Source organism: Macrobrachium nipponense, chromosome 1 (genome assembly GCF_015104395.2).
Source record: "Macrobrachium nipponense isolate FS-2020 chromosome 1, ASM1510439v2, whole genome shotgun sequence".
NCBI classification, from domain to species: Eukaryota; Metazoa; Arthropoda; class Malacostraca; order Decapoda; family Palaemonidae; genus Macrobrachium; species Macrobrachium nipponense.
The window spans coordinates 56,535,144-56,550,219 of record NC_087200.1 but is presented as its reverse complement, the minus strand read 5'-3'; the positions used below and the strand labels follow the sequence as shown (position 1 = coordinate 56,550,219).

Genomic DNA, 15,076 nt, shown 5'->3' with positions numbered 1-15,076 from the left:
TGGACATGTATGTAATAAGTTTATCATTAATATTTTCCAATAATAATACTATTAACTGTAAGTACAAAATTCATATCTGAGTATTTTAAATACAATAATCATTCCATTTCTCTCTTTTAAATACTGTAAGGACAACTCTCTCTCTCTCTCTCTCTCTCTCTCTCTCTCTCTCTCTCTCTCTCTCTCTCTCTCTCTCTCTCTCTCTCTATTTATGGGAGGGGAAAAAAGTTGCCTACAGACGTTCATTTCAATCTATTGAAACTAAGGAGTTATTCTCTCTCTCTCTCTCTCTCTCTCTCTCTCTCTCTCTCTCTCTCTCTCTCATATAGTATTTATGGGAGGGGAAAAAAGTTGCCTACAGACGTTCATTTCAATCTATTGAAACTGTAAGGAGTTGTTTCTCTCTCTCTCTCTCTCTCTCTCTCTCTCTCTCTCTCTCTCTCTCTCTCTCTCTGCTATTGGCTGTTTATATATTTCTAATTGTAAAATGTTTAAGATGACTTCAAAATGATATTAACAATACCAATTCAATGGTATATTTAATGTAGGATAATACTTTAAGTAGACATTTGGTATTTGTGATTTCACATACAATTGCTTCCTTTGTAAAAAGAAAATGGATGTCTCAACTAGTAACAGTATGAAAGAAAACGTGCATGACTGAATACTTATGGGGGGACTGAATTATTTTCACATACGTAACTAAGTCATGCAGTACGTACGTAGTATGTATTTATGTATAACCATGTAATGTAAGATTTACTTGAAAACAGTATTAATAATATTTCAAAGATTAATATGAACCATAATAGGATATTTTATGTATATTTGATGAAGGATGGTCTTTTTAGGGATATTTTGGTGTTTGCATATTCAGGATAGGAGTTTATGAGCACTTTTAGAGGGCGGTTCCAAACATTCGTGGATTCTAACTATTCGCGGGGGGGGTCTGGTACGCATCCCCCGCGAATTCGGGGGGACCACTGTATCTTCCATTGTTTGTAGTAATGGGCTTCAGTGATTGGACTGTTGGAGCTGTGGGCCGCAAAATCAAGGAATGTTCGGCTCTGGATGAGGATTTTTATGGACTTTTAATGAGTAACTTCCTACCTGGATAAAGGTATCAAAGACGGTTCCCTGGATTGGCCTGTCCCTTTATGTTGGGCATTCTGAAGAAGAGAGAACTCTGGTGTTCTTTCACCACCAAGCAGTGTCTTGGACACAGAGGTCCATCCTTCTTTACTCTCCTCTGGATAGTAAACACCTTTTTCTTGATTATACAGTGATTCAAGTATCATCTGACCTTTAGATGAAGTCAGCCCCAGACCCTCTCTCTCACTCAACCAAGTGCTCTCATGTTACCACTCCTAGCTCAGTCCTTTCGTGGCAGGGGAAGCTCTAGGTCATTCCCTAGATTGGGGGAAGAGTATGTCTCAATCCTTGAACCACTAGGAAATCCTCCTCCAAAATCCCTGTCGAGAAGTGAAGGAGCAGTCCTCTGTGCATGTGCTGGAGCAAGGTTTCACCAGTTCTGATGAACTGGGAATTAAGAGGAGCAGAACCTTGGATAGTAAAGTGTTGATAAAAGGCTACAACACTCCTTTCGAGAGCATTCCACCCTTATTCAGCTCTCTGATAGCTTTAGCCTACTCAGTAAATTCAGATATTTATTCCCCAGTCAAGAGAAGTTTTGTCACTCTTGCAGAAGGAAACCATAGAGTTAATAGTAGTTCACTAACTCCCGGAGTTTTACAACTGACTATTAATAAGTCCCCAAGGCCTTGGGGACTTGAGGCCTGTGTTACATGTAAGTACTCTGAATGTTTTTGTCCGAAAGACAAAATTCAAATGAATCAGAGGGTTTTGTTATCCATTCGTAAAGGGGATTGGATGGTGTCCATCGACATAGAAGATGCATATTTCCATATCCCAATTCACCAAGACTCAAAGAAGTTTCTTTGTTTTGTCTTCAGAGAGAGTACCAATTCAGAGCTCTGTGCTTTGAGCTTTCGACAGCCCCACAAGTGTTTACTCGCATCTTGGGCCCCATTGCAAATGGCTGCAACTAGTTAGGATAAAAGTCTCTCTTTACCTGGATGATTGGCTTCTTCGGTCACATTCAGAGAAGTACACAGAGGACGTGCAGAAAATTCCATCATGGGCAGGATGAGGATGGAGTCTGTGGCTTTTCTGGCTTTTCCGGCTTTTCCATCCCCACAAAGAGTAGAGTTGTGCCTTCAGTAGGTGGACCATTTGCTAGCCCTTCAAGATTGCTCAGCAAAGGAGTGGATGAGCCTGCTGGGGACTCTAGCCTCTATTGAACAGTTTGTGTCCTCGGGGAGTCTACACTTGAGGAATCTCGAGGAATCTCCAACTCTTCTTAAAGATAACTGGAATAGGGAAAAATTTTCCAGACTCAGTTGTGTTCCAGGCAACAAATGAAATATAGGAGGACCAGTCTTGGTGGAGATCAGAAGACAGATTATTAGAAGGGAAGTCCCTTCTTCCTCTGAGCCCCCAACCTTGTATTCTATTCAGACGGGTCTAATCCAGGTTGGGGAGATCTGGGAGACTACGGAGTATTGGGGACATCGGATGTTTAACAGAGAGAGTGGCACACAGTTTGAAGGAATTTACTGCTATCTACCAGTTGCTGTTAGAGTTTGTGGACCTGGTCCACAACAAAGTAGTAACTGTCCGCTTGGACAATGCAGCAGCCCTCTCTTACATCAAGAAACTGGGAGGAACACATTTCTTCTCTCTGCGAAGCGGCAAGAGCCCTTATGTTATGGACTGATCGGAACCACACCAGAATCCTAACAAAGTTCATACAGGGGAAATTCAACATCCTGGTGGATGAATGAAGCTGCAAGAAGCAAAAGCTCCCTACAGTGTTTTTTTTTTAGCTGAACTAGCTCCATCTGTTAGCAACTCTGATGACAACTACAGTCTAGTGCAAACCCCGTTATATTATGGATGACAACTACAGTCTAGTGCAAACCCCGTTATATTAGAGCAGGAAGTGCCTTATGGCAGGGAGAAGAATGGAACTCTGCCTGGCTAGATGGTCTGGTATTTCCTAGAACCAGAAGCCCAGACCAGATTTAGCCCAAGATGTTATGGCAAGTACATATGCATCTTGTCCTCGGATTAGAACATCTTGCCATATACTCTAATGGTCTTTATCTTCTGAGACTCAGATTTTAGAGGAGCATTTGCCTTCTTGTAACAAAGCTAATGACATTAAGTACGACCTCTATGTCATTAGCTTTCAAGAAATATATATCTCATTCGTCCATTTGGCATTCAACCTACTGGTAGTATGATCTTTCATCATTTTTCAGTGAAAGAGAATTTTTTGAAAGTTAAAGTTTAGCCAGTCCCTTGAAAATTTTCATTACTGGCATGTTATCGAGGAAGAAAGCATAGGATTCCCTCCTATTGTCCGAACCTTCACCTTGTAGTGAAGGATCAAAGTTTAGGAAGCAAATGGAATCATCCTTGCTACAAGGCTCCCCCTTGAGTAGAGGAGACCCTCAACTTTACTGCCACACCACTACAGGTTAAGTTTAGCACCAACCAGAGGCAGTCTCTACTGCAAGATCTCTTCACTAACAAGGAACGACAAGCATTGTTTCAATGCTAGCAGCTTATCTACTTCTAATTCATTACATGACTTCATGTTGTAGAGTAGAGTATGTCCATTTATCCCACCACCTGTCAATGTGGGAATCGGCTATGTAATTACTGGGTAAATTGCATAATTAAAAATGATGTGTTTATAATAAAATAAGGTTTTAATTATAATTACATAGTAATTACATGGTCAGAGCCCTCCCTCCTCCTCGCTGATGGACATGAGCATAATTTGAATGAGGTAATCGGCTGTGTTGTTCCTTACCTCGCTAAGGGGCGAGACTGTCACCCACACACTTACCAGTGTCGCTACCGCGAAATTTGAATCTATACTGCTGTGAATAACAGAAACTATAGCTATGTAATTTCTGGGTAAGTATAATTAAAACCTTGTTTTATTATGAAAACAATTTTTTTGTTTTACTGGAGACCAGCCTTATACCCCACCGACTACACCATTCCTTGAACTGGTCCATGTCCTGATTGAGGCCGAGGGCAGCCTTCATTTCTCGTAAGTGGAGATTTTACTACACACGAGTGTTCCATCATAAGCACACTGAACAATGTTGTTTTCCAGGCCCAAGAACACTGCCTTGTAGAGCTCCAGACACAATAGGTCATAGTTCACCAAAGATCCTATCTACATCAAATTGCTGCTGCTTACCTGTAAGGAAATCTTGAAGTCATCCTAAAACATATTCACCCTCTCAAGATTCTAAGTTTATAAATAATTGTCTTGTGATTTACTAAATCGAAAGCAGCACTAAAATACAGGCACTCCTCATTAACGACGTACTCGTTTTGCGACAACTCTGAGTTAACGATGGCAACATGAAGGAAAAAAAACCATGAAATGAAAATAAAAATATTGCCAATGGTTGCCAAGAGAAAGGTTATTCAGTGCTGATAATCTAGCCTATCCTAGGTTTTGAAAACCTTGAAATCTATGGCTAAAAGAATATTTAATATACTTTGTAAAGAAAAGCTATACATTTGATTGAACCTTTTAAAATTGGCATTCTATGCTCCGGGAACTCCCATGGTTTGGCTTGATTCGGCTACCATTAGCTCATAGGGTGGTGCCACGTATTGTTTACAATTTCAAGATGGCAAAAATTATGCCCATCTCCTTTGTTTTTATGAAAATCATTCTTTATGAAAAGAAAATGTGGAATTTGTAGGCATGAAAAGAAAATGTGTGAAGTCAAATATGTTTTTTATATTAACTTGAAAATAAATATATTTTTAAAAATATTCCACTTGAGGAATCTCTACCTAGTCATACCTTTTGATCAAAACAATGAGACATTTGGCGTGCACAAATTCGTTATTCGTAGTATGCTTGAAAGACTTACATGTAATACAGTTTGATCATTTTTTCTATACAACTGTGTATTTACATGTGTGATTGATATGTGACCCATGAGATCTGATTATACTAGAGGTAAGAAGAACAAGGCATAAATCTTCATCAATGCTAGAAATGTATATCCCATTAGCAAATAGTTTTGTGTCCACTTTCCTCAATAGATGGTGTTGTGCTTTGTTTGTTTTGACGGCTCCATGATCGCTGAAATTCATACATTATTATTTTATGTTACTACCCTCTACAATAAAAAATAACTGACGAAGAAACTAATAGCGATAATTATGAAATACCAAATTCTGAATATGAAAGTCACTGCTAAATGATGTGCAGATTCTGAGAAAAGTTTAGTACTATATTGGCTTACTAGTAGGCAACTTGGGAATATAGGCTAAATGTGTTTAATAAAATACACTATTTTAAAGAAAATTATATACTATGAAGTTATAAAATGATTTATTTAAAATATGAGTAATAAAATAATAATTAGCATTGTCAGAACTTAGCCAGTATATATGGCTATGTTGGAAACTAGTTCTGTGTATATGACTGAAGATTAATGCTATTAGTTGAAATAAATTGAACTACAAAATTGTTTAACGACGTGGTCACTGGAATGGAACCCCGTCGTTAAACAAGGAGTACCTGTAAATGCTTATTACTCTGCACTTAAATTCCTGTATGGTTACATTTGTCATTTTAATTTCATTTTATTTATAGTATCATATACATAATTGAATTAATTTCTTACAGAACAAATTGCACAAAATGTAAGAGAAGAAATACATCGTTTGAGGCGCCGTAAGATGCTTCGATCCAGTGAGAGGAGTATGGAGTATGAAGGTGGTTATGAATCTCCTGTTTCGCCACCTTCACCAGCGTGTCCTGCTTCTCCATCCTTATCACCTTCACCATCTCCCGCTCCTTCTTCCTCATCAGGTTTGGCAGCGCTACATCACCACCACCATCATCAATCCTCCTTGTCAAAGGATAAACCATTATTCACATTTAGACAGGTATGAAATATTTTTATTGTGAAATTTATGGAAATGTTTTTATATTACAATCTACTAAATACAGCATTTGTTTACAACCCCATAAGTTAAGCGGTGGTCTATTTTCCCTTGAGGAAATCCCAGTTGCACAACCATTTCCGAGTTGCACAACCTTCCGGAACAGGAAAACAGGAGCATGTATTGCGCTTCACCATACACTGCCATAACACTCCCTCATTCTGTTGCAAGCCCTCATGGTATTTGCAACTGCTTCTCTTGCTTCTCTTAGCATTCAGTTCAAAAGTGCACCATTTTTACCACCTTTTCCTTTTTTGTCCCCCCCCCCTTTTTTTTTTTGCCGTTTTCTTCTGTTGGTCTCCTGCAACAGCATTTCTGTGAACGTGTAACGTGTAAGTCTGCTGCATCGGTTAGATGCTCCTTGTTTCTTCTTCGGTTTTTGCTCGTTTTATTTTTTTCCAATTTTGTTTGTTTAAATTGTTTTAAATTTTAATTAGTTTATTTTTGTATTCTATTACTCCAGTTCAGTATTGACTTTGGATTTTACTACTCTTTTTCCTTACAGTTTGTGCATAAATAGGGACTGTAAGTAGTAAGTGTGATGATTGGTAAGCTGAATTTGTTTTCGGTACAGCCTATGGGCTATTGTGAGTACTAGCGTTATTTCACCCAGTTCAGGCCATGCCCCAGTGCGTGTAAAGGTTTGCCAGGTAACGCCTGATACTATCTAATGCTGTTGGACAAAGATTCATTCTTTGTTAAAATTCCTGTTACTTTCATAGTTACAGGGTAATTAGGGGGAAACACCGCAGTGGAGCCATCGTCATTGCATGGATCAGCCTTATTCACTCTATATTTATTGGTGAAACAAGAATACAATTACATCTTTAAGCATACCATTCAAAAGATTGAAGTTTCGTCAACATAATGTGATATATGAAACCACCATTCGAACTAAAATAAGCATGTGAACTCTTCATAAAATATGTTTTCAAGGCAGTTTTGAAATCCAATATGGTGGCAACCACGTGAGGTGTCGTTCGAAAGCACAGCGAAGCCACCATCTTTCCCAGCACTCATTTGAACAATGTTAGCATATATATGTATGTAATGTTTATTGATCTTACTCAAAATTGCAGTTGTAATCAGCACAGTAAAACAACATTTTGTTGCCCATATTAGTGAAAGTATGAAACTACTTCTTCCCAGGGTCATGGTTTGAACTGAAATCCATTTTTACCTTGTAACCGGTGGTTTTATCCTTACTACTATCACAAATGAAACTCCATATTGCTAATTTGATTGTAATTATACATGTTTTAGTCTTAATTCACTTCAAATGGCACTTTAACTATGTTGCGGTTCCTGGTTCCTAAGCGCTCACTCCACAAACACAGTTACGGGCAGCACACGGAGTACACGGTTTGTGAGGTGCAAATCTTTATTCCCTTAATTATTTACGTTACTCATTATTTAGTTCAACTTTACTTTGTTACTTCAAAATGTTTATTTAATTCATGTCTATTATCCCATTTTTGCAACCAAATTAACGCCGAAAAATTACAGATATTTCTGAAGTACATACGAGCAGACGACAGTAAAATGACTCATCGTTGCCAATCTAGTGGAGCTTCACACATACGCTGATGCATTTCCATGAATTCTAGTTGTCATAGTATAATGCAATAATGATAACATTGCTCTAATATGTATATATACTACAAATAGATACGCTAATTTCACTAATTTCTCTGGTTTTGTGTAAGTCTTATACCCAGTTTGGAGGGTAAGCCCATACCAATTGGCAACACTGATAAACAATTGAAGAATGCGAAGAATGCTGTAGGTATTGTTCGCAAGCAAAACTGTTGATTTGTTCTGATACCTATACAAACCCTCAGTTCTTTAACAATAGGAAGGTAACTTAGCGGCAGCTGAACCAGTCGTAAGCTTCAAACAATGGGGTTCAGTAGTTAACTACTTGTTTGGCAGTTGGCGGTCAGCGCGACTGCGAGGAGAAGAGTCACTTTGCTTTCGGCCGCGCTGGTGGATGGATGTGTTGCTCGCCTCTTTGCCTGCTGTATTCGTCGTAGGCTTGGTTTTCTTCTTATCGTGAAGATATTTTGCCTTTTCCTTTTCTAGTGTGCATGTGCAAAACTAATGTGAGTACTTAGTTGGTTGTTTTGTATTATTTATACTGTGTTTATTATGAATTATGGATTCCCGAGTGCCGGAAAGACCCCCTCTCACCCCCAACAACTGCAGATTGTGCCCTGGTGTGGAAGGCCGTAAGTGTGGGGCCTTTCGGTCCACTTTCAAGGTGGACCCTTATCAATTATGCATTCGGTGCCGAGGGCAAGAATGCTCTCGCACCGAGCCATGTGAAGTTTGTATTGTTTGGTCGGAGGAGCAGTGGGAGCGGTATGGAGGGAGGAAGAAGCCGTGTAAGCCGGCCAGGGAGTCATCGGAGGGTTCTCCTGTTACTCCCTTGTTTACGAAAATGTCTTCTTCTTTCTTACCTCTATCTCAGCTCCCTCGTATAGCTCCTTCCCCTGGGGGGGGGGGGGGGGGAGAAGGTATCACTCTCCTTCTCTTCTCTCGATCAGTTGATTGTGGAGGAGGGGGCTAGGTACCCCGACGTGCAGTTGTATTCGGGGTCATCCGTTCGCTTGGGGCGGGAATTGTCTCCCCCTGGGCGAGGGGACCCCCCCCCCCCCCCTACTAACCCGACTACCCTTTCTTCCTCAGATTTGCCTGCCACGGGGGACGATCTCAGCCGGGTCTGGTACTCGATGGGGCTCCAGGGGACACCGAGTGTTCAGGGGACACCGAGTGTTCAGGGGCTGCTTAGTCATCTGGCAAGAGGGACAACTCATGGCCCGATCACGACTACGACGTTATCCACGCCAGGCTACGCTGCTCCGCCTCACCTGGTCTACACCCAGCACGTTGCCATGGTTACCCCAACAGCTACTGTTCAGGCGCCACTGCCGGATGTTAAGAGGTTTACCGTGACGCCGCCGCCTGGTTTTGCCGCTCTTTCTCCTGCCCCGCCTCCTGTTCCTGTGATCACTGCCGCTCCAGTACCAGTTCCTGCCGCTGTCGTTCCTACCCGTGGTGTTGCTGCCCCCACCCTAGGTCCTTCCGGACAGGTGCAGCCGGGCCCTGTTGCTTCGGCAACTGCCCCGGGTCCGTCCTGGATGGAAAACCTGACGGTGGTCCTGAGGAAGCTGACGAAGAAGAGGAAGGTGTCGTCGTCGTCTTCTTCGCTGTCGTCTTCTGCCGCCGCTTCCCCTTCAACTTCTAAGGCCCCACAGCCGAAGAAGAAGAAGGTAGCCTCCTCCCCCCCTAAGAAGGCTCGCTCTGAGACTTCTAAGGGTTTGTCCCACCCCGATGGGATGGTTGGGACTTCCGCTGGTCCTCCTGTTCCTTCGGGAACGGGGCCTGTTTCTCCTTCTGCAAGGAAGAAGAAGACAGGGACCGGAGGAGTGCGGGCTAACACCGGTACCTCCTCGCCTGGCGCCAGAGGTTCTGCCTCGACGCCAGGTACCGTCTCGGCCTCTCGTTCACGAGAGGTACCGAGTGTACGGTCGCTCGCGGTTGACCGTGCAGCCAAGACCCAGGCAACCTAGTTCGCTCTGCGCCAGGCACAGAGCGGAAGAGTGGCGGGAGTCGCCCAGGTGACTCCCACCAGGCCAGCGACCGCTCTAGTGGCGAGCCGCCAATATCCAGGGTTGACATGACGGTCCCAGACCAGCCGCGGGCTGAGGCGAGGAAGCGGTCCCCTCGGTCGCCTGGGACAGCCAAGGCTGGTCCAAGCGGCGTGACGTGCCGTGAGGACAGGCCTCGCTCCCACCGCGACAGCGTACTCTGCCGGTTTCCTGACTGGGCGGAGAGGGGGATCGGCAGCAGCTCTTCTGATGCTCGGGACCGTCGCTGCTGTTCTCGGTCCAGCCGCTTGACCAGGCCTGCAGCTCGATCGCCACTGCGGGTTGGCTCACCTGCAGCCCTCCCAGCACGCCGGTTCTGCTGGTGGGCGAGGGGAGAGCGTCAGGTCTACCTCTCCTATCCCTTTAACGTCCTTGGGCTACACTGGGAAGAGCAAGGCGATCAGCAGTGATCGCCGATCCCGCTGCAATGCCCTATGAACCTGGCACGGTCCTAGGACCGACCAAATCATATACGCAAGCGGCAGGAGGAGAGGGGTCTGTTGTGGTTCCTCCTGTGGAAGGAGGAGGGTCTCGGGAGGCGTTCTTGCTGAACGGGCTGGATGGTCCGTCTCCGCAGGACGCAGTTACTCCCGAGATCCAGAGGTCGTTCGCTGAGGTTATTGCGCTCATTCCTCAGCAAAACGACATCGGGAAGGATTGCCGCTCCCACCTTCCGAGCCTACATCGGGTTTGGAGTTGTTCTGGGGACCCAGAAAGGAACCCAGGGCGACGGTGGGTTTGCCGCGATCAGCCTTGGCCGACAGTGCTGAGCCAGGTGGACGCTCTCGTCTAAGGACAGGAGGGTTCACTTCGGTCCGGCAGGTCGTCCAAGCTCCTTCCCCCACCTCTACCGCGACAGAGGCTTTTCTACGTGCCATCGGAGGACCCTCTGCTGCCCAAATAGGTTAACCCGGAATTAGCTAGGCTAACTCCAGGGGGGTGTCTGCAGCAGCTGCTGTCAGAGAACCTCTGGTTTTTGCAGCAAGAGGCTCTTGCATTGGAATCTACTGCCATGGCTGCATTCCAAGCAGTCTCCTGGATCAACCTGTGGTCCCTCACAGTGTCGAGAGCCGCAGCCTCTTCAGGAAACATCACTCCTGAAGGGGACCCGGATTTCGTGAGACTGTGCCATTATGGAGGTAGGGCTATCTCCTACCTGGCCCACCAGATGGCTGAACTGTGGGCCAACCTGGTTCTGAGACGTAGGGACGCTGTCGTCACTCGAGTAACCAGGGTGGCAGGGCGAGAGGCAGCTCTGGGTCTTCGCAACGGATCAATGCGGAGTTCCTCCTCTCTTCCCCAGAGAGATGGTGAATGCTGCGGTGGAACAACGGCACACTGACGACAGTGACCATTTAGTCCACCAGGCAGTCTCGAAGGTGGCTGGGCAACCTCGAGCTACTGCGGCTAAACCCAAGAGTTTAGCTAGCGCTTCCTCTGCGGCTAAGACGATTGCTTCGTCAAAGCCGAGAGGAAAGACTCTGCCTTCGACTTTGACTGTAAGGAGCGACCGTAACCAGCCCTCCTTCTCTCGAGGAGGAGCCGGGAAGAGTAAGTTGAAGAGAGGAGGGAAACGCTAGGGACGGCATTCCCCCTCACCTGCTGCCGGAAGGTGGGGGGGGTGCCTGGCGAGCCATTGGGCAACATGGCAGCGCTACGGAGCAGAGACCTGGATAGTGAACGTCCCAAACCTGGATAGTGAACGTCCCAAACCTGGATAGTGAACGTCCTTTGGGAGGGATATTTACTACCCTTTGAGTCTCGGCCACCCCTCGCCTCCAACCCGGTCCATCTACAGACGTACGTTCCTGGTTCGGCCAAACATGTGGCGCTTCGATAGGAAGTAGAAGGCATGCTGAGCAAACGAGCTGTGGAGATCGTATGGGATCAGTCGCCTGGCTTCTACAGTCAACTTTTCCTGGTGGAGAAGTCCTCGGGGGCCTGGGGCCTGGTGATACATCTCTCTCGCTTGAACCGATTCGTTCGCCAGGCTTGGTTCACGATGGAAACAGCACGGTCAGTGCTCGATTCCATCAGGGAGAACGACTTCATGCTTTCTGTGGAGCTGAAGGAAGCGTATTTCCAGATACCCATCCATCAATCCTCCAGGAAGTTTATCCTCTTCATCCTCAACAGGACGGTGTATCAGTTAAGGGCACTTTGTTTCAGTCTCTCTACCGCCCCAGAGGTGTTCAGGCAAGTGTTCATGCTGGTGTCTGCTTGGGCCCATTTGGTAGGGATATGTCCTCTGAGGTATCGACGATTGGTTAGTCCTGGCAAGTGAGTTGCTACAGGACAGAGATCGACTCCTCGAATTCTTCCACGATCTGGGGATCGTAATGAATTACAAGAAGTCGGATCTCGAGCCCAAGCAGAGGATGATGTACCTGGGCATGCTGATTGATACGGTAGCAGGGCGAGTCTTCCCCGCAGACTCGTGGATCAGCAGGTTCAGGGAGGCAGCAGGACGGTTCCTGTCCCTACAGGAGCAGCCAGCTCAGCAGTGGCAGGTCGTGATCGGTCACCTGTCGTCTCTCGAGAAGTTAGTCCCTCACGGGCGTCTTCACCTGCGGTCTCTTCAGTGGAGACTAAAGGAGTGTTGGTCACAGGCAAGAGACCCACTTTACTACCTCGTGTCTCTCACGAAGGAGGTGAGGCAGGACCTAGCCTGGTGGCTGGACGAAGGGAACCTTGTAAGAGGAGTGTGTCTTCGCACTCCTCCCCCTGGAGATGTTGCTGTTTTCAGACGCATCGACTGAGGGATGGGGCGCACACCTGTAGGAGTTGCTGGCTGCGGGTGTGTGGAATCATCATGACAAGCACCTTCTCGTCAACGTCCTGGAGCTCAAGGCAGCGTTTCTCGCTCTAAGAGTTTCAAGACCGTCTGGTGGGACACTCAGTGGTGTTGATAAGCAACAACACCGCGGTAGTGGCATACATCAACAAACGGGGCCCTAGTGTCCCTCCCGTTGCATCAGTTGACTTTGCAGGTGCACGAGTGGGCCGTAGCTCACTCGGTGGAGCTGTCAGCCCGCTACATTCCAGGCAAGAGGAATGTGGTAGCAGACAAGCTGAGCCGTCGGGATCAGGTGATAGGGACCTGTGGGGGCATCCAGTCATGGATCTGTTTGCTACCCGGCACAACAGAAAACTACAGACTCAGTTTTGCCGGACCCATGGGCAGCTGCAGAGGACGCTCTTCAACACCCGTGGGACAACCTCTTCGTGTATGCCTTTCCCCCCTTCTGTCTGATTTGCAAGGTGATCAGGGTGCTGGTCACTGCGAATCTTCGGATGGTTCTGGTGGCACCCAAATGGCCTCAGGCCGTTTAGTACCCGGACCTGCTGGCTCTTCTCGCTGAAGCACCGAGAGAGATTCCCCCTTGGCACAACCTCCTGTGCCAGCCACACGTAGAACGGTACCACCGGTCGGTTCGGTCCCTGTGTCTTCATGGCTGGCTGTTATCCACCATCTCTTGCGAGCGAGAGGCTTTTCTCGTCGAGCAGCAACAGAGATGGCTGGGTACCTCAGACAGTCCTCTGCATCTGTATACCAGGGAAAGTGGGCCGTCTTCTGTGGTTGGTGTCGTGAACGGAGTCTCTCTCCTCTCAGAGCCACTCTTCAGCAGGTAGCGGATTTCCTCGTTTTCCTTCGCCGAGAGAAGCTCCTCTCCGTCTCCACAGCTAAAGGGTACAGAGGCGCCCTGACACTAGTCCTTAAACTGTGAGAAGTGGCTACCTCCTTCTCCTTCAAGATCTCCCTCCTTATGAAGAGCTTCGAGAGGTCTTGCCCACCCAGGGAACTCAGGCCCTTAGGGTGGGACGTGACTCTCGACCTTAGGAGTTTGACTCGAAGACCCTTCGAGCCACTCCGCGAGTCGTCACACAGGGATCTGACCCTCAAGACCCTCTACCTGCTGGCCCTGGCTTCGGCAAAGAGAGTAGGGGAACTTCATGGTCTTTCCTTCGACGTTAGCATTCTAGGGGATGGGGATCTGTGACGCTCAATTTCGTCCCGGACTTCGTAGCGAAGACTCAGAATCCTTCGGTCCCTGACGACCGGTTCGAGTCTTTCACGATCCCCTCCCTGAAGGACTTCACTGATAACGATGGGGATGTGATGCTGCTTTGTCCTGTGAGGGCGCTTCGGCGCTGTCTGAAGAGAACTCGGCACCTCAGGCCTGAGTGTTGACGCTTCTTCTTTAGCACCTGGGTTACCAAGAAAGAGGTTACCATGAACACTTTCTTTCTGGCTACGTGAGGTGATCAGGAGGGTGCACGACGCAGATGGTAGTGACGACACCTGTACCCTTCGTCCGAGAGCTCATGAATTCAAGATGTATTGGTCCAACCCTTGCGTTCTGCAAGAACTTCTCCGTGGCGCAGGTTCTGAAGGCAGGGGTTTGGGCCAACCAGACCATCTTTACTTCCTTCTACCTTTGGGATATTGCCCACAGGTCCTTGTACACCTTTTCCTTGGGACCCGTGGTGGCTGCTCAACAAGTTGTGTAGCTTACCCAGCACCCGAGCGGACAGAACAGCATCGCATCCTTGTGTGACTGCATGAATGGACGAGTGAAAGAGAGTGTGACTGGCTTCTCTTAGCATGAATGGACGAGTGAAAGAGAGTGTGACTGGCTTCTCTTACTCCTTCTTTCTTCCTCTACCTGTGGGCAGAGGGCCGCAGTTGTCACTACGCTGAACAGGAAGCAGATGCAGGTAAGCTACATGACCGAGCTCCATCCTATCCCTTTCAGTAGGGATAGGAGCGTTTATCCACCACTCCCCCTACAAGGGTGGGAGTGGAAGCCAACAAGAGACAAACCCATGACTTCATATTGGCTCTTGAAGTAGGAACTAGTTCTTGTTTATTTGCTATTTATAAGAGGTACGCTGGCCTCCCTCTTATGAATTTGGTCCAGAGGTCTGGCCACTGATCCTGCAGTGCACACCCCGATCAGCTGGGCAGAGGCTAGGATACCTCCCTTTGCTCTTACGACCAGGGAGGGAACCAAGGTTGGACGAACACCAGTCTGTTCATAAGACTCAGATTCCTATTGTTAAAGGACAGAGGGTTTGTATACTTATCGGTACGAATCACAATTTGTTGAAAATTCTATTTTTCCTAACTATGCAAACCTGAGGTCCTTTACACATAGTCCCACCTCATGCCACCCCTCACTCTGCGTTTCCTGGGCCTAAAGCAAAGTGACTCCTCTCCTCGCAGTCGCGCTGACTGCCAACTGCCGGACAAGTAGTTAACTACCGACCCCCTTGTTCGAAGCTTACAACCGGTTCAGCTGCCGCTAAGTTACCTTCCTATTGTTAATTGACCTCAGGTTTGTATAGTT

The 15,076-nt window shown here is 46.7% G+C and overlaps 1 protein-coding gene across 3 annotated transcripts in view; it reads left to right on the top strand.

Moving 5' to 3' along the window:
• Positions 1 to 15,076, top strand: part of LOC135219318 (akirin-2-like) — an 86,779-nt gene that overhangs the window by 39,469 nt on the left and 32,234 nt on the right. For all 3 annotated transcript variants that reach the window (XM_064255985.1, XM_064255984.1, XM_064255983.1), the window contains exon 3: positions 5,756 to 6,018. In XM_064255985.1, the coding sequence (XP_064112055.1) occupies positions 5,756 to 6,018 (263 nt within the window). The remainder of the gene's footprint in view (positions 1 to 5,755; positions 6,019 to 15,076) is intronic.